General features: G+C 45.1%; 1 protein-coding gene across 1 annotated transcript in view; it reads right to left on the bottom strand.

The window, feature by feature from the left end:
- LOC146172536 (nose resistant to fluoxetine protein 6-like) overlaps positions 1 to 20,164 on the bottom strand; it is a 66,866-nt gene that overhangs the window by 31,998 nt on the left and 14,704 nt on the right. The window contains exons 3-7 of the mRNA XM_084585791.1: positions 18,416 to 18,527; positions 13,679 to 13,763; positions 13,467 to 13,558; positions 11,529 to 11,708; positions 10,556 to 10,649 (exon numbers count right to left, since the gene is read on the bottom strand). Coding sequence (XP_084441917.1) covers positions 10,556 to 10,649; positions 11,529 to 11,708; positions 13,467 to 13,558; positions 13,679 to 13,763; positions 18,416 to 18,527 — 563 coding nt within the window. The remainder of the gene's footprint in view (positions 1 to 10,555; positions 10,650 to 11,528; positions 11,709 to 13,466; positions 13,559 to 13,678; positions 13,764 to 18,415; positions 18,528 to 20,164) is intronic.

Genomic DNA, 20,164 nt, shown 5'->3' with positions numbered 1-20,164 from the left:
CTATACACGGATCGCAGAACTGGCTGTTGACTACGCGGCTTGAACTCTTAATAAAAATCTTTACCAATGGCAATTAATTTCGTAAGAAGCATGGCTTCCTTATAGACCAACACCTTGTTTACAAACAAAGGTGCGCTCGCGGCGCCGCAGCCGACCGGGGGTGAAAAGTAGGGTTAGCGCCAATAGGAATTCATGTACCCGATATATTCCAAAGCAGTTTTCCTCTTTCACAGGGCACCTATGATGTCGTTATTGGGTGCAAAGAAGCTATGAACATCCTGGAAGAGATGGTAAAAATATGAGATCTCATTACCGAGTCGAAGTATATTTAAAACAGCGCGAAACATATGGGAGTGCGAGTTGGGAGGGCGACCCGTGGAAACACATGTAAACAAATTACCGCAACATTTCTCTCGTTTCGCAGAGCATCAGAAGTGGTAGCCGGTCGTTAAACATTGGTCAGCGCTTTAAAGAAGTGCGTGACAAAGCATTCTGCGTCATTGCGGAGGCAATCTGCTTTTAAAACTCCCCGAATAAGATGTGTTATGAATCAACCCCCTAAAGAGAAGCTGGGTGCAGCAGCGAATCGCGCAGTTTTGTTTTCAGCCATGATATGCTGCCGCATAGGGTAAATAAGCTCGATAATACTTTCACTCCTTTGATAAATCCTAAACAGGATTACATTTAAAAAGCAGTAGGCAAACGCCATAGGACAATATGGACCGAGCGAAAATAGCGTATCGCAGCAGCCGACGGCGCAAAATGAATGGCGTCGTGCCCGTTATTTTGCGTTTTATTCTTTTCAATGTACAAAATGAATCATGTCTCGACGGCATCATTACTGCCTTAGCGGCTCGTGCGCGTCGCGAGCCCTTGTGATGTTTTTTTTTCCTTTTTTTTTTACTTCCGTCATGCAACACGATGTCGGGGCGTGGTACAAGACGTTCACCAAAAAAGGAAGACAAAAAAAGCCACTTGAGCCTGTCGCCTCCTAAACGCGGGGGTTCGTCTGGAAACGCGTTGCACATATATGTATTGATAAATATGCTTTACAGACATGTCAGAAGCGAAATGTTGTTGCATACGTATATTCATGGTCTTAGAACCGGCTCCTAACAAACGACTGCTTTCGGAGCCGCGAGGTCAGCTCCTTTGCGGACCGATCTTTACATATAATTTGTTTGGACCGCACTATACCGCAATGCATTTCTAACTCGGATTCTAGACAACGAGGAGTCTTAAAGTAGATTTACTCCGTAATTTCACAGTACACTTTGTCACGCATTTTTTCAATGCGCTGGCCAGTTTTCAACTACCAGCTAGCACTTCTGGTGCTCCGCGAAACGAGAAAAATGTTGCGGTAAGTTGTGTTTACATGTGTTTCTATGGGTTGCCCTCCCAACTCGCCCACCCATATGTTTCGCGGTGTTTTAAAAATACTTTTTCCTCGGTAATGAGATTATATACATTCACGATCTGTTCTGGGATGTTCATGCCTGCTCTATACCGAATAACGAAATCATAGGTGCCCCGTAAAATGAGAAAACAGCTTCGAAATATTTCGGTTTCATGTATTCCTATGGGCACTAAGCCTAATTACCCCCCCCCCCCCCCCCCCCAGTCGGCCTAGCTTGGCAACAGAAGCGCCGCCGCGTCGTGCTTATGTCACAGATCGGTGTTGGTCTATAGGAAGCATAATTCTTCTACTAAGAGCAAATAACAAAGCACCACAGAAGAAAATTCAAATTTTCTTTTTTTCTGGCAGTGTCAGTTCTAAAGGCCTTCATAATGGGCTCATTTTTGGCGCCGTAATGTTAATTGCCTGAAAAATTATGAAATACAACGATGAATTTACGAGCCCCAGTGCGTCTTCACAGGGCCATTAAATACGCCGAAAGTGAACACTGATATTAATATTTTAAATTATGTTAATTTTCGAGAAAAGCATGCATTTCGTTTAATTTTAGTTCGAATCAGTAAGGCCTACCAAGCGGACCGCATTTTCAATATCTCCATCTTCTAATTTTATCATTATCTGTTTCAAGGTCCGACATGGTAAAAGATGTTTTGTCTGTCTCATTTTTCTGCCTTATTTGATGCCTTATTTCTGATTTAGGCCTTTGTATATTAACCTGGAATAGATCATGAAGTTTTTAAACAAAATAGACGTCAAATCTGAATACAGTCTTCAATTGTGCATAGCCTCGCAAAAAGAAGTTTACTTCAGGCAGCGCGGATTCAATCAGAAATATATTAGTCTATTTACAAAACAAAAGGAATATGTGCAGATAAGAATGATAGTATAGCCCTCATAAATATTTTAACGCGACAGCGGTAAAGATCCCATTCAATGGAGAGCCCGGTGGCTGTCGGCGTATTAAGGAGAAAATTTGTATTGGTCGGAAGAGGTCTGAAGTCACACATGGAGCGGCTAAATTTAAAAGCAATGAATTGCGCTGAAACTAATGCTAAACTAATGCTAAAACTAAACTAAAAGTGGAACCCTTGAATCCCCACTTGAGACGCACTACCCATAGGCCATGCATGCGGTTTCGTATTGTTTGAAAGCGGGGATTCATATATTCCAAAACGATGTTGCGCTCAAAACAGCGATACTCAAGCTGATTGATTCCAGATGCAGCGCGTGTCATCTTCCACGTGTCATCTTACACCACAAGACCTCCACCTCAGGAGACGCAGTCATCCCAGCGAACGCTCTTCTAGCATATTACAAGTGGGGCTGTAGCTGTTACATTGGGAAATGCCTGAGAGCGAGGACAGGCTATGAAGGAAGCGTGGTGTCTTCGATGTCAGAGCCTTGTGGCGATCGAGAGAGACGACGGTGTTGCGTCCGTTTAAATGCAGCGTTGTCACCACGTGCCACGAGATGGGGGTGCGTACAAGGTGCCGAGGGGCGCAGCCTATGGGCAAGAAAACGTAACGTGCTGGTGCTGCCTTCCGATGCGCCATGTACAATAGGCGGCTAATACCGGCGAACGCGTTTTGGCGATATGGTGATGTGAGAGATAACTTTGGTCGAAGTTCAACATAAAATAACCAGGCGAAAAAAGGGCGAAACTTTTGAGAGGTGGGCACACGGAATATGATGATAACGCACCTATGTGCTGTAAATGAGATGAGAAAACGCATATCCGATGCCCTCCTTGACGGCCGTACGAGAGCATTAAAGAGCATCTGGTCCACAATGCATATGCCGTATACTCTTTTTAATAAAATGCGGTAACTTACGACTGCATGCTAATGAGTATGGGTCAAACTAGAGTGGTAGTAACTAGGGCGGTATTAGGGAAATAAAGCGCCTGTAGCGTAGGCCAGAGTGTCCCGTCATACGGCTAAAGGCTGAGCTTAAGTGTCAGAAATTTTCAGTTTTAATATTGTTTATGTGATGGGCAAATTGGTGGACTGGAGCAAATGAATGGGTTGTAATTATGGCTGAATCGCTGTAGCTATCTTTGAAATAAACGGAGAACAAGCAGAGACATGGTCGTTCTCTCGTACACCCAGCTTTATTCTATCTTCCTCGTCTTCCCCTGCTTCGCGCCTGCACTATTCACTTCGCTTCGTCGTCGGCTAAGTAAATAACACCCGGCCGCGACTTCGGTCCTTAAATGCGTCACCCCACATCACTGCTGTCGCATCTGTTGCACATGGCGGATTTGTTTTTTCCAGGCTGTCCTCTTGCGGAGCCATGAGGATGTTCGCGTCGGTAATATTTGCATATTGTCTGATTCAGTGAGTGGCAAGGTGCTCTCTGGGCGAGATTCTTGGGGTGGTCGCCACATGTGCGTTCTGCCAAGGCGTTGTTGAGCCGTGCACCGTGCACCGTTGAGTGCCAGTTACTTGGCGGCTTGCTCTATCCATCCTTTCTGGCGAACGATCCTTTTCTTCAACCGCGACACATTTGCACTGCGAAATTGCTTCTTCTGCGCCCGTTCGAACCTGCCTGAAACGCCGCAGTACACACACGCCCCGCATTGTCACCTAAGCGCTCAGTGATTAGGTAGTACCCATCATATTTCGAGGTCAGCTTACACCCTGTGGATTGTAGGCCACGTCGCCCCCAGACCTCGTCTCCAACTCTATAGCGAGGAGCTGGTCGATGTGGGCGGTCATAGTTGCGTTTTTGCGCCTGTTGCGCACGAGACGCTCTTTTCCGTGCTTCCGACCTAATGCGTTGACAAGCTGCCTGTTGTGGTACAGGGGTCCCGAAGTTGATAGGTGGATCCTATAGTTGCATGCTCCTGCAAGTTGAGGCTGTTGTCCGTACACAATCTTATAAGGCGTTGTTCCTGCAGAACTTTGCCCACAAGTGTTGACAGTGTAGGCCGCCGCTCGGAGGTGCTGGTCCCAGTCTGCCGCGCCTTATCTTTTTGTTGTTCATGCAGAAGGAACCGATTCGCGATTGTATGGTCTGATTGGTCCGCTCGGTAAGACCATTCGCTTGAGGGTGGTACGCCGATGCGAAGTGATGCTCAACTCCAGCTCGGCGCAGGCAGGCACGGATTTCGCGACTCTGGAAGGTGATTGCCTGGTCCGATATTAGTTTCTGTGGAAGCCCGTGCTGCCTTTCGACCCGGTCTTGTAAAAATTCAATGACGTAGTATGCAGCCAGGGAGGGTACAGCAGCAACCTCTAAAAATTTTGACAAATAATCTACAGCCACACTAATATGTACCGGTTGCTCACTGCTGATGTCGGCAGAGGTCCAATGTGGTCAATCCCTATGATGTCAAATACAGTTTCAGGCAGAGGGATTGGCGTTAGAAGCCTGGGTTGACAGCCTGGAAGACGATTGTACTGCTGGCAGACTTCGCAGCTGGCAACGTAAGCGCGGATGTTGCTGCTCATCTGGGGCCACCAGAAGCGTTCCTGTGCCTTTCAAAAAGTACCTCGCTGACCAATGTGCCCTCCTGTGGGGGAGTCGTGAATAGCGTGAATAGCCACTACCTGCCGAAGGAGAGCAGCAGGAAGTACGAGGAGATGCTGTTCTTTCTCGCGGTTTTTGAGCCAATGTCGGCGGTAAAACGTAGCCTCCCGCAGGAGAAACTTGGAGTTGCTTCCAATGTATCCAAGGGATGATAGCCGCCAAATCTCTGTCCTCGCTTTGGACCTTCTTATATCCTGCTGACAAAATAAGAGCCAACTTTCGCTGTACCGAGCTCGAGAGTAGCCGTCACCAATGGGTTGTCGCGACAAGGCATCTACAATACGGTTAAGAGCCCCGGCCCAATGCCGCACATCATATGTGTATTTTTGGAGCGGGATTATCCAGCGAGCGAACTTGTGCTTGAGGTGCTGCTTCGTGAACATCCAGGTGATTGAGAAATTATCCGTTACGATGGTGAATTTCCATGCGAACAGGTAGTGGCGAAACTTATTGTCGACACTCCAGACAACCACCAAACATTCTAACTCGTTGGAGTGGTAATGGCTTTCCGCAGCGGACAGTTTTAGACTAGCGTATGCACACGACGTGCTGAGCACCCTGTGAGTCGCAGTTGAAAAGACCTAACCTCCAGGTCGACCTGGCTGGCCTCAGTGTCCACTTCAGTGTGCATGTCTTTGCGAAAGTGGCTTAGTACTGGGCACTGAGTGAGTTGATCTTTGAGCGCTTGGAAGGCTCGTTGCTGCCGTTCACCCCATGTAAAGTTCTCGCCCTTCTTTAACAAATTTGTGAGGGGAGCTGCTGTGGTGGCAAAATTGGCTAAATATTTCCGTAAATAGGAAGCCATCCCAAGGAACGTTTTCAGCTGCTTCACACTGTTAAGTGGGCTGTAATTCGTGACGGCCGCTATTCGCTCTGGGAGCGGGTGAATGCCCTCCGCAGAAATTTGTAGCCAAAGTAGGAGATCTCCGACTGGCCAAACTTACATTTCTCCCGGTTTAACCGGAAGCCAGCTTGATATAACAGGACAAGAACATTATCCAAATTCCGCAGATGCTCATCTTCGCTACCGCCGATGGCAAAATGTCCTCGAGGTAAACCACACAGGCGTGGTCTTTGAGAGAACCGAGCACCATGTTCATAGCGCGCTGGAACGTGCGTGGAGCTGTACGTAGCCCGAAAGGCATGCGATTGAACTCGTACAGCCCGGTAGCGGTGCGAAAAGCAGTCTTATGTTTATCCTCTTCGGCGACGTTGATCGGCCAATACCCGGAGCACAGGTCGAGAGTGAAAGTATTTCGCGTGTCCGGCGGCGCCAATTGTGTCATTGACACGGGGAAGCGGATAAGAGTTTGGGATCGTGTGCTTATTGAGCTCTCGTAGTCGACGCAAAACCTCAGAGTGCCGTTTTTCTTGCGTGCGAGAATAACAGGGGCTGCCCAAGGGCTTCAGGAGTGTCTTACGACACCTGCAACCACCATATCGCGTACCTGGTCAGCGGTGACCGTTCGCCCACTCTCTGCATAGCGCCGCAGCGGAATGGTTATGGGCGGGTAATTTTCGGTTGGTATATGATGGACAATCAAGTCAGTGCCAGGAAGCTGTGCACTATAGTCTCCGCGAAAATGACCCTGGGCCGGTGCAGCAGGGCACTCAAGGTTTCAGGAGCGGAAGGTTCATCTTTACCATGCTCGTCCACAGGTGGGCTAGGAGCGGTACGGCATGAGCGGAGCTGCACTTCGTCGTTTTCGATTGACAGAGCCACGTCCCCGGATATGAGGTAGTCTGCGCCCAAGTTGAGGTTAGACGACAAGTCCGCAAACACCGGGATGCCCACCAGGACCTTGCTGCCACCCTCAGTCCGTATGCAGATATCGACTGCACCAACAGGAACAGCGCTTCCCCCCAAGCCTTGCAGTGCAGACGAGGTTCATGGACTCAGCGGGCCCAGTGCATGACGTTAAAATAATGCCGTTCGCTGAGCGCCAGTGTCAGCCAGTGCGGTAAACTCCACGATGCCGTCGACATGCACCGGCAGGAAGAGAAGAGGGTGATTCTGGAATTGTATGCATGGGTGGGTAGCATGAGGACAATCCTTGTACATGTGGCCATTTTGTGGTACGCCAGCTGTGGTGCTGCGGCAGATGTCCCGGCGGCAACAAGAATCCCGCGACGACTAGCGGTGTCATACAAGGAGGCCGCTCGGTAGACAAAGATGGAAAGGCTGTCAGTGTCCAGTGTGGACATAATCGATGCGTGGGTGGCATCGTGAAGCCCGTCGACGATGTACTGTTTGGCTGCTGACGGGGGCCACTCGATTTCGCAGGCCTGAAGAAGACGGACCTTATCATAAATATAAAGGGCGACGTCTTCATCTGGAGCCTGGCCCCTGGATCTCATCGTCGTGAGATTGGCGTCGTGGGCACTGGTCAGGGGTGTAAACGCGGCAATGAGATCAGAGGTCCAGGCCGACCAAATGGTGTAGCGGCGGTCTTCGTACTGGTGCCAGGTGCGGGCGGCACCACGTCAAACCTTAAGTTACACAACAGGGGTCCACGAAAGGGTCAAAGGTCAAGGTTAAAATCAAAGATAAAAAGTCACGTGCACAGCCACTGAGCACGACTTGCCGTGGAGGTACTGTAGCCGTGGCGTCATGCTGTCAGCCGTATGCGAAGCGGGGGAGCGGAGCCGAGTATTAGCGGCAGCTGCGGCTGCCACACGATGGAGTCTCGTGATCACCGTAGGGACGCTGTAGGTCGTGAAGTCAAGGCCCCAGCCATGTATGAAATAGGGAGCGGAGACGCTGGCAGTCAGAGCTATGTAGTCAGGTGATGAACAGGTGAGCACCCGCACGATGTACAAGCGGCGGGGAGCCGCTTCTGATAACCCTGCAGACGTCGCACGTCGCCAAGAGACTGCGGAAGAGGCATGGGGAGACCAAGGCGAGGAGAGCAGCCGAAACACGGGAGGAACGGGAGGAGCACCTCGCGAAACGACGTCGTGATGACGAAGCTAGGCGGGAGCAGAGAGTAGTGGACGGAGCTGCGGCTGCCGCCTCGACGTCTGAGACGGCGTACGAAGGTCAAGGGAGTTCGCAGCAAGTCTCCAAGAAAGAAGAAACGTGAAGCTCCCGCTTATCGCCGGTTTTATCTGAAGGTAAACAACAGCTAATTTTTACATCATCGTTGACTCTCAATACAGGTAATTTAGGCGTTTTGAAGCGGTGACTTTTTCAAATGCGGACATGAGTACCTGAGTGAGACAAAGATGTTATGAAATCTCTATTAGTGATTTTTCAGGTACTTATTGAATGAATGATTGAAAGAATTAATGAATCCATACACATACCTTGGTAGACGGCAAAAATGCGAACCGTATAAGCCACGTGAAGAAGTAGGCTTACTCATCACTTGGTGAGTTAACATTCATTACGAGCAAAAACACGCTTCTGCCCGATATTGGTAGCTTAGTGATTACGGTGCTCGATTGCTGAACCCAAAGGCAAGGGATAAAATCCCGTCTGTGACGGCCGCTCTTCGATTGCAGGTGGCTTGCCTTTCGCGTGAAAGGCCAGCCACCCGTAAACTGAACGACGTCAGAGCGCCCTAAGAAACCAGATGAGTTCGAAATTTCCACAGCGCTGCACTAGCGCCTGTCATATCCAGAGTCGCGTTGGGACGTAAAACCCTATAAGACCAAACGAAGCAAAAACTATTTTTGCTATTTATTTCCTAATTCCGCGATTGTGGTAACCAAGAATAAACCTCACGCACGCGATTCTAAGTCGGGTTGATAACGGTAATTTTTATTTACATCCGTTATCCTGAAATAGCATTTAAATATGGATTGGCCCAGGCATTCATTTTGTAACTATAAGCAATATACAGCAACACCATATTTTGAGGTGAAAGCCTCTGATGGCTCATACTGTCGGCGCTCGTTCGCACGGTCACGCTATAACTGTCAGTCCAATGACGAAATGATGACGTCATCAGAAAAAAATAAAATCCTGTCTTCACTAGGAATGAAAAATCCATTTCTTGGATCACCAGCCCAGTGATTTAACTAACTACGCCACGCCCGGAATTGTGAAACGCACATCATTGTTCTCCATGACGCTGCAATTAGTGATAATGGCAATGATGGCATTAGCAATCATAGTAATGATGCGTTTAGTTGATAATAAAAATGAGAGCAAACGTAATGCCCGCACCAGCAACGCTTAGGCTTTCGCATTTATCAATGCTCTCGGAATTCGTTTAAATCTAGACTTACAACTCACAAAGGACTTTTCCATGTGGTTGAGCAGGAAGTAGGCAGTGATATATTTTTTTAAATTCTAGTCACAGTAGCCTATCCCTAAATGATTATTTCTATGCAATTTCTACTCCTAATAAACATAATTACCTCTCCAAATGAGGAAATGTTCATTTAGCATAAAGCGCCTGTAAAAAATGAGGACAAAGATCAGACTCAGGTTGCGATTTCATTAAACATCATCACCCAGAAAAGCTCCTCGCCTTAAAACTTAAACTTTTAATTAGTGCTTACAATTTTTTGCTGTGAAAAATGAGCAGCCGTAAGATTTTTTAGCTTTTTCCCAAATAACGTTTTACTTTACCAACAAGTGAAATTCTTCACCTCTTGGAATAAGTAATTCGTTAATAATAAACCTACAGCATAACTTCAGAAATAAAAGAGAAACTTCCCCAAAAAGGAGTATGTTTTGTTTTCTTGTTATAAACTCTAACGCCTAAAAGTCAGAAATTATAAGGAAATAACGGAAGAGCATTAGTCTCACTGGCAGATAAAATTAGCTCGCTAAAATTTTATCGTGATCTGTACACATGTTTGAAAAGAGTAAAAGTATATGCAATGCAAAAAACGGGGACAGAAGAGGAAGACACAAACAACAGGATCGGCGCTGTCCTATTGTTTCCGTCTTCGACTTTTGTCCATGTTTTTTGCGTTTCATATACATTTAGTTAAGATGATTCACCGACAAGCCCACACAAAGATTTTGATCGCTCAAAATGATATTTGTATTAATTTGGAGAGTTGCGCCCTTCCAGCCACGGCCGCAGGCCTGTTCTATGCAAGATAGAAAACAAGAGATTTAACACGAGGGAATATTCCCAAAGACTCTACGCCCCCTAAAATTACTTCTGCAAGCCTAAAACACTTGCTTTACACTTCTCAGTCATATGTAGGACTAAGAACTGACATTATAATTTCTACTTACGATTACTGCTTTGTATAAAGTGAACAAATATACATGCTCCCCTTAGCACCATCTCTAAAAATTAGTGTTCAATTTCATTTCTTCAACCGGTGTCAGAGTTGCAGTAGCCTCTGAAAACGCCCATTGCCAAGGACGGCTTTTATACGGTACTTAGGTTTCATTTTTTTTTTTTTTAATAGCTCGTGCCTGGTGATTAGAGCCTCCTGAATACGGCGCGCCCCATTTTCCTCCCAAAAGTCATACGCGCATCTGAGCTGCACGTTTTAGCAGCGGTATGGATGAAATCTGATGTCAGTTAACCTCTGTGTTGACCCTGCGGCGTAAACACAGCAACCGCAGGCTTTTTGTATCGCCCATGCTTGAGGCTAGTGGCTTCTTCAGAACGACAGTTAATGCTTTATACACACCTTAGGAAGAAGAAACTGTCCACTCCATGGAATGCAGCTGTTACGATCATAGATTGCCACTGATCAGCGTATATTATGAAGTTCATCATCCGGGCTGCAAGAAAAAAAATGCAAAGTGTGAACTTACACGTGGATACTGCAAGGCATCTCAGCAAAGTCTTCTTAATATAGAGCAGTCCTCTGAAATAATGTGGCGTCGCGTCCATTGCTGTAGCTACGTTTCAAAACCTACTCCATCTAGTTATATAGACCACAACACTTACGCATATCTAGAGAGCCATGACCAGAGCTTCATTTTCAATAATCATATCTTGCATGTTGCGAGCCAGTCGATTTCATGAACTCTTAGAATGTACTTCCTTTTCAGTGTTGATTCATAAGAAATCATTAAAAAGGACTAAATATAAGACAACGGTGATTATTCGCGACGCACCCTAAAATTAGCGTTACTGGCCAACAGATAACCGAGCATAGTCGTTTAGACGCCAATAATGCGAGCGTAGAGGCATTCATAGTTACGCTTAGCTATCCTAGTATCCTTATGTATTCCGGAAAAGGCGATGACCATTACGATAGATGAATGGCGCGACAAAATGCATCAAATGGTGATCGATACTTGTTGATTGTGTGGCTTGAAAAGTGCAGCATATGCGATTGGATATATCACCACCCGACATGGCTAAATATATTGTTCCTTATTTTAAAAAGGCGGTATTTAGTTCACTTTCATTCAGTTTGCGCCCGCGGCTGCTACCTCTCAAAATACCACTGCTTTACGCACCCACCCGACTGTACCATTTTTTTTTTTAATATTTATTGCCTCAGAGCAGCCGTATTGTTTTTCCTCGGCGATTTTGTAATTTAAGGTAGCCTTATAAGGGTTTTTGTGACTTCTCCAGGTTTTCTCGCCCATGGACGAATGTATAAAAAAAAAACATTTAGGGACAAAACATTTCCGCATGGACTCACGCACACCACACATCAGAGGGTGTAGCGTAGCAGTGTCCCAGCACAATCCAGAGAATGCTGAAGAAGCGGATTCCGTGCATGAACCTAAGGTTGTAGCTGTCAGTTCCTTTCTCCCGTGCCACTTGAAGCAACATCCGTGTATTCGCCGCAGCAGAAAAGGACGTTAAAGCAGACAGCAGGACACCTGCAGAGAAAAGATGATAGCATCGCGGCACTGACTCGATTGTAAAGTGCTATAGGATAAGGCGACTCTTCGAAATGGAATCTGGGAGGGACACAAGCGAAAAGCTACCCAGCTTGTGTAATATGCCTCTCTTTTGTGCCTGCTGAACGCTTTTACCTCGTTTACTGACCCCGCCGTGGTTAGAGCGCTTGAAGGCTGTGTCCAAGGATGCGGGATAGAATCTCAGCTGCGGCAGAGACTTTTAGTTAGAGGAGAAAATCAAGACGCCCGCGTACTGTTATCAGTGCATTAAAGAACCCCACGTTGTCGAAATTTCCGGAGCCCTCCACTACGGCTGTTATCACTAAAATAAATCACGTTGAGATGTTAAACCCCGTAACCAAACCCAATAAAACCTGGTATACTGGCTTATAAATCTATCATGACCGCTCTCATTCAGGTATGCTTTCACAACTCTCATCTGTTGCCTACTACTCGAATATGAAGCAAGGATGTGCTTCTTGCCGAATTACGGGACAGTAAACTGGCAAGTTCAGAAAAGGGTCAGAGAAGATAAGAGGAGACTAACGTACCTAACCCCACCACTTTTTACCTTCAGCCTCGCATTCTGCGCATGCCCACTAGCATCCCGCTAATAAGCTATCGCCCTGGCGAATAGGGTCAGCCGCCCATTCTAAAAATGGGGAGTTTTAAGATAGGGGGACCCTATCAATTGGAGGTACAGGATGGGGCGACAACGTGCAATGCTTACGGAATGAGCGAGGATGCGGCTTTCATTCCAGGCCTCACGCCCCACTTCTATACCCCTAACAGGTCACACTATTCTAAAGCTCGGCCTATGGCATCGCCTATTCGGTCATGAAAACGGCACATTACTCTCTGTCCCCTAGTCCTAATTTTTTCTCGCGTTCTTCATAAAATCTTCATATCTATCTTCATAAAATCGGGACTTCCGTTAAATTGGGTTTTGTTAAATCGAGTTTTGACTGCATTCTCGATATTTCGCTATTAAGTATGACGACAATCTTTCGATATTATGCATCAAGAGCAAAAATACTAGAAAACTGGAAAACCTGCGCTTGTAAAACATAATTATGGAATAATCGTCAAATAAATGCTCAAACCTTGTTCCCTTTCATATTTCTCATTACTGTAAAGTCTTTTGTACGTTAACAGAAAGCTATACATGACTTTGGTCGCTCATCTGGTGAACTTGGTTACAGGCTTATTTTTGTACACGAAAGTGTGAAAGGGAGCTTCTACTGACTTCGCGCCCTCAATAGGTGCAGAAATAGCAACGATGGATGAACAGAGTGTTTCAAACATATAAGAAAACAGAGACAGCGTGGCCACCCTGCTTCACAAACTGTTGCCACCGAGGGCTATGGAGAAGAGGCAGCACTAAGCGCATATGGAGAAAGGGTAGCCAGACGTACTTATTGGCGCATCTCCATTTGCGAGCCATTTTCCAGGGATGTCGGTGGCAGTACTTCACGCAGAACGGCGGTAAAGGCGGCCGCAATTTCCCACCGTGTCTGGAACAGCCTGCACCTCTATGCAGTCGGACAATACAGGGGGGAAATGCAGAGTCCTCAACGTATTCCCTCTAAGGGAGAGGGAAGCACTGACTGGCAGAAGCTTCATTTCACAAAAGGAAAAATATTACGATTTGTTTTGTCTCATTCTTCTTTTATCGGTCGTAATCATGAAAAAAGGCAATGACGTTGCTTTTTTTTCGCACTCAAAAGAAAGACTCACTTCGATTCTTCCTTTTCAGATCCGCTTGCGAGCTGCAGATGTCCACTACAGTTGCAAGCACGACGCATAAAGCCAGGACGCCAATGAAAGATCTGTCACAGGTAAGAAAACACAGAGGTACGAAGTAAACAGAGTTAATCTATCTTTCAGGCATCCTTCTTCATGGCAGTGTTTTACACGAAAAAATTGGAGATCCTGTTTGGCGTACTCACATGATAATAACTTGGCCTTTAGTAAAGCCAGAATGAACGCCTGTGACGCAATTTGACATGCTGACATCGGCAGAAGGTGGGAGAACTGAAACACGAGAACGTGAGAGAAAGTAAAGAGTAATTGCAAGAGAAGGAAAGTGCTAGAGATTTTTTTTTTGAACAGCAGAGGTAATAAATGCCTGCGTTATCTTTTGCAGCTAATATCATATGCTGCAGGTGTTTTTTGTTTGTTTCTTTTTGTTTTGCGGCAGTGTGAATATTTTTTTGTAGCAGTACTTTAAAAATTATGTAATTTGTACCCTACTAGTCCAAAATGTACCGAGAGAGCTTGGTATAGTCAAAATTTTATTTGCCTTTTCAGGGGTGAATCACGTGAGCAATAACAGCGACAGTACGTTAGCTAAACGTAACCCCCCCGTAAGTTGCAGTCGCGGTATCTTTAACACAGCTGCTAACTAAACGGTGCACATAGAAACAAAGAGTCACACGCAAACCGCCGCTGCAGTCGTAAATTGAATCGTTAGGAGTTTGTCGCTTTTCACAAACCATTAAGACTAAGCCTTAACATGTTCACAGGAATGCAAAATTTTCTTATAAGTGCGCAAGGTCATGCAACAAACAAAGGTTGGAAGAACAATATTAAATCGCCATATGATTTTCATCTTACGCCTAGAGACAAATAGGAAGAGCTACTGTGCGCAAGACCTTACGACAGGACGGATGGGAGGACCGTCATTCCCATCCACACTCCTTTCATCTGATGAAAATACTTTCCCTTCCTAAATCCATCTAAGCAACTGGTCCATATTTCTACCCCATGTAAATTTCCGTATCTAACGCTCTCGCCGCAGAACACCTTACTTGCTTCCCGAATCGGTGAGTACATTATGAATGGCGACCGCAAATTGAAAAATGTATACAAATCACCATTCGGCCGGGGTGCAGCGCGTTGATCACTAGATGGCTTCCGGGAAATTTCATGGGTGCATTTATTAGCCGCACTATCTGCGTCAGTGAAATCTCTGTGCCACATAGGCGAACTTGATAGTGGTACCACAGGGCTCGGCCGTTCAGCAGCATCATACATTTATGCATGGTTTACACATCAGCATTGAGGTTGATTACCTGCAGTTGGAGAATGCGCAAATTATGTTACGGTTTATAGAACAGGTTAATTAAGAAAGAGCGAGGAGTCAGTGAATTAATTTATTACTGCCATTTATCAATAGCACGGCCGTTAATGCTCACTGGGTTGTTCTAAACGAAACGTCACAGGCGCCAGAAGGGAGCAATTTTATTTTGCGAAAATTGAACGTCTTCGCTATCAAATGGTCTTTTGTTAGCATTTTTCTCGAGAAAAAAAATACTATCTATGCGTTCTTTGAACACTCCGCGCAAAAAAAAAAAAAAAAAAAAAACGTTTGCTGACGTTAACATTTTAAATCAAGCTTTAAACAAGCGCACCGTCAACTATTATTTGAGCATAGTTTACTTGCGCCCGCTGTTCTTGCGTGTAACTCGTTCACAAAAACATTTTGAGACGTTTTCGCGTTTGTTTTCCCTACTAAAAATGAAAAACATATGGTGCTTTTGGAAACATTTTACAAACACATCAAAAAAGCGTTTTTCAAAACAAACTTTTCCATGCCACATTTTATGGCAGTTTCTGTCAAACAATTTAATCTTCCTAAACGAAGCACTTCTTCATATGTTTGAGAGCTCGCAAGAAGATTCTTTCTCTTGAGAATCAGAGCTAAACTGAGAATGAATGCTCTCTAGATCAATATACTTGAGATGGCACACTATCAACATCAGTACCTTAGATTTTAATGTGGAACATTTTATGCAAGCAGCTTTTCTTAGAGGCGAAAATATTTTCGAAGCCCATAGCCAGCCACGCCAGCAGGTATTGTCGAACGGTGGCTTTACTGTAGAACACGTGCGTACTGGCGACAGCGTGCGATGCACTTTTGGTTTTGGGGTTTAACGTCCCAAAGCGACTCAAGCTATGAGAGACGCCGTAGTGGAGGCCTTCAGAAATTTCGACTACCTGGTGTTCTTTAACGTGCACAGACATCGCACAGCACACGAACGCCACTTCGTTCCACCTCCATCGAAAAGTGGCCGCCGAGGCCGGGATTCGATCCCGCGTCCTTGCGAAAAGTAGTCGAACGCCGTAACCACTGCGCCACCCTAGAGGTGTGCAATGCACTTCTGGTATTTGAATGGCGAAGACATTTTAATCTATCAATATATTACGGTTTTCTCCATAATAGCCAAGATGCAAAAAGTTACTTTCGTCCTGTACTGTGATTAAGCTGTGTCAGAAAACAAATTGCCTTTTTCACTTAGGACATTTCTCACTGAAATGTGAAAATACTGAACAAACAAAATTCCTAAATTCATAGAACGGTACCCTTTCGGGCAGCCTTTTTATTTATTGGTTCATTAATTGCACTACTCAATTGATGTACAATATGGCTTCAGCTAGCGCATAGGTACAAAATAACATGCGTCGCGTACGTGTTCTGCATTGTAGGCACATACAGTTCGGCAATACCTGCAGAAGTGGCTGGTTATGGACTTCAAAAATAATTTCTCCCCTCAAAGAAAATATGCTAGCATTAACCCTAGCATCCGCCTTGCATGTGGGAGGTGTAGAGATCAATTCCAAGTATCAGCAGTAAGTACCCGCTGCTGACAAAGTAAGCACAAATTTCCTCCTGCCATGCTGCTCGACTGGGTTTAATTGCATTAGAGATGGATCTCTAACCTCTCTTTCAGCGAGGAGAAATACTATCGTTTATGGTAGATTCTGTCTAATAGTTGCGCCAGAAAATACACAAGCATCGTCATCAAATTTAATATATTTACACAGCGGGACCAAAAGTCCATGAGAGCAACGCTACCAAGGGTCAAGCGCAAATTGAGATCCAGTGAATGAAAATTTTTAGATTGTCAAAATTTTGTAAACAGCAGCCAAGCATTGCGCACAAAAGCATCCAGCCTTCCCACTTATGAAATATGCTAATTGTGTTGAGGCCGCATGCGTTCATATCGTGACTGCAATGTATTTTCTCATGCTGAACTGCACTTCTTTTTAAGCATTTCTCTCAAAACACTTCACTATCTAACGAATAAATACCTATCAAGCACTTCAATGCATTCATACTAGCAAGATAAAGCAAGGGAAATCCGGAGGAATATAAAAACGGAATCGTATAGTGATTTAGCATGACTGGCTCGATATTCGTACAGATATTTGTTTAGACGTGATCGCCTATTTTGTGTCCACATTTCAGAAAGTTGCGCACTATAGAGGTAAAAATTGATAGTATTTATGTCGCATCCACAGATGCGGAGGGAACGCTTTGAGGCGCTGTACTCAGAACTTTTACTGCGGCAATGAGTCGAAGTTACGGAGGAGAAACAAAGTAACTGAAGTGCAGTGAAGCACAGTCTCTGCTTGTAGTTGGTAGTTTTAAACCTTGTTCACAGTATGTTTTAAATAATAATTTCTTATTGAAAATTTCTGCCAAATATCTCAATACAAGTTCGTTGGGAGTCAGTGAGACAATGGAACTCTCACCATCTATGAGCCGGCTTTGCAGGCTCTAAGTACAGCCTGCCATTCTTTCATGCTTACATCAGCTCTCGGTGACGAGATATGGCGACACTCAGAGCTTTTATGCCGCTCGTGAAATCGCCAAACAACCAAACTGAGTGGAACTTTACCGCATCAGTTCACGCCGATTATGAATGACAAGGTGCCTTGAGCATTCGCGCGTTGGCTAACTCCATCGTAAAAGGTAGGGTGTAGTACAACAAATTCGCGAACATTATATTGATGATGAGGCGTCATCTGTTTAAGGTCGTCTTTTGAAAAATCTCCTTTTTGCAAAACCTACTACGTGACCATATTCTGCGTTACCCATTTCGTTTGTGTTTAATTAAAGCAGCATCCAAAGGCTGCTAAACATGAATGGAGTAGGCACAATGCTTAGGAAGGTATTGGGCATTTGAATGAACCTTGGACGAAGTGTTAAATCACTACAGCCTATCAACGAGATTTCTGCTTTATTTCTTCATGATGCCCGAAGAAATTTACACAAGTCGCCGCGGTAAGCAGCAAGAGGAGTTCGTCCTGCCAGTCAGAGGCAGCATTTTAAGTCTGGGAATTATTTGGTATTATGGGTAATAAAGAGGCTAAAGTAAGGTAATTAAAACAGTTTACAAGTTACCTTCCCTCTTTAAAGAACGAGTCCTCTTGGGGAGAGAATGTTTTCGCAACGTGAAACGTTTCATTTCCTCTCACTTAATAGCGTTTATGCAACAAAGATACGTTTTCTCGAGATCATGCTTGTGAAGAAAACTAAGCACGCAGTCATCTGAACGACATAGGCGCACTTCTCTCGCCGTTTGAATATCAAGCTAGCTGCGAGAAAGAAATTAAATGTCTGCACAGCGCATCTTATGTGATGTTTTGGTGGTGCATTTTGCGGCACCTGCTGCATGCTTAAATACTGCCTGCAGCTAAGTGTCGCTTTTCTTCCCGTAACGGAACGATGCTAATGTAATCGCTTGCCCAAGAAATCCACACTCTGCATTTTTGCCAAAAGGAAAATCAACACACGTCGTAATCAAGAAGGACACACAAAACTGAAGTGATAGGCACTATGAGCCAGCGGTTAACTACAAACAGATTTGCGCAAGCATTCGAGAGTGGTTGTGGCGCACCTGAATTGAGAATCTCCTGCAGCTCATCCTGGTCGCAGTCGTCGAGAAGACATATTCCGAGGCGGACAATTGGCAGTCGTTGCTCGAAAATGCTGTCTCTGAACTTTCGAATCTGCGCGAAGGGAAGAGGCCATTGTTACTTGCGCGATGGCTGCACTTCAAAGTCAATGACCGTGTCTCTTAACTCTAATCGTATTACTTTAACTTCAAAAATATTCACCATGCTTAGATTAATCCTGAGAAACAAAACGAACGCACAGAAAAGCATGAAACAGCTCACTGAAGGGATCCAACAGGTGGATGTCATTCTCAGCTATGTACAGGCGCTAACGCCAGACGCCGCACAAGATGGTATTTTGAACACTATATTTACCATTTAGATTAGTTTCGTTTCTTCATGAAAACCGGTTTTTCTTGTTTGAAAAAGGCAAATTATTTTTTAAAATCTCCCAGGAGGTTTCTACGTCCGCACTAGGTGCTGTCCACGGACCTCTTCTTGATAACTATGTCGTATACCACTAGAAGTTAGAACATTCGCATCGCCAGTGACCAATGCTGGCCATTCGGTACCCGGTATGGCTTTCAGAAAGTTTCGAAAAAAAAAAAAACGGAGTTCGCGCAACTGAAAAGTGCAGAGAGCGCCGAATAGCGGAATGCACAGAGAAGGTGTCGGCATGACCTATAATGGCACACAAGAAAATTATTATGAATGAGCCAGTTGCACGCTTAACATAAATGACAGTAATTTCATTTTGTAGCCCTGATTTGCTAACAGATGACATATTGGCCAAACGTTTGCAACAGCACTCGTCCAAATACCAGCGCAGTACCTACTTGAGCCGATTAATATTGCCTTCAGCCGTCATTGCAATGTTTTGATAAGCGGTGTAAGTGGCCCAGAAAAGAAATGAATAATATAGCTTTTCTGAGAAGTTCTCGTCGAAGTGGCAAGCGACGAATACGTGTTTCCAATATCGCCTATGAAGGTTCTTCTATGCTTTTAAATTCTTCTAATTTGTGCATTGTTTTTTTCGTAATGTTTTGGTGATATCCTTATAGTAAATAAATCAAACGTGCCCGTTAACTATATGATAGCCCAATGTTACGCGCTAGGTATTCTGCAGAGATGATGATCAAAATCGCATATGAGCCAGAATTTTGTACACATTTCGGTTGGGATCTCAGGATGCCGTTTTTACTCTCTCTCTCTTTTTTTAATGAAACAAGCAGCGAATGAATTCAAAAAGAAATAAAACTGCAGCACTGAGAGGTACCCAAAAACATAGCTAGTAGCAATCAACTCAAAGCTTTCTGGCATTACTCAACTGGTTTCATTTTCAGCTGCGCTCTTTTTGAAGTTCGTTCGTGAAAAAAGATTGTGGGCCAATAAACATTATTTTAGTGCGACAGCGTTAAAGGATCCGTTCGTCGAAAATCCGGCGCCGGCGGCCGTCCGCCGGCATGACGTTCGTTGTGAGAGAAACAATCACAAGCCTGGCGCTAGGAGGCGGTGGCCGGCAGCTGATTTGGTCGAGCACTAATTGGACGTAAGGTTGCCTGAAACTACGTTTGGTAGAAGCGGCCAACTCGGCATTCTCATTTCATATGGGAGGGTTACATCAGACTCAGCCTGCCAGGACCATTGCATTCAAATTACCCCTAGGCCATGGAAGCACTTTCCCACGGTTTGCCTAAAGCAGGGCTTTATTTGTGGGCTGGTTGCCGAAGCAATCACATCATGCCCATAAA

This window comes from Amblyomma maculatum, unplaced genomic scaffold, assembly GCF_055883805.1.
Source record: "Amblyomma maculatum isolate TAMU_Amacu unplaced genomic scaffold, ASM5588380v1 scaffold_13, whole genome shotgun sequence".
Lineage (NCBI taxonomy): Eukaryota > Metazoa > Arthropoda > Arachnida > Ixodida > Ixodidae > Amblyomma > Amblyomma maculatum.
This window is presented reverse-complemented; position numbering and strand designations above follow the sequence as displayed.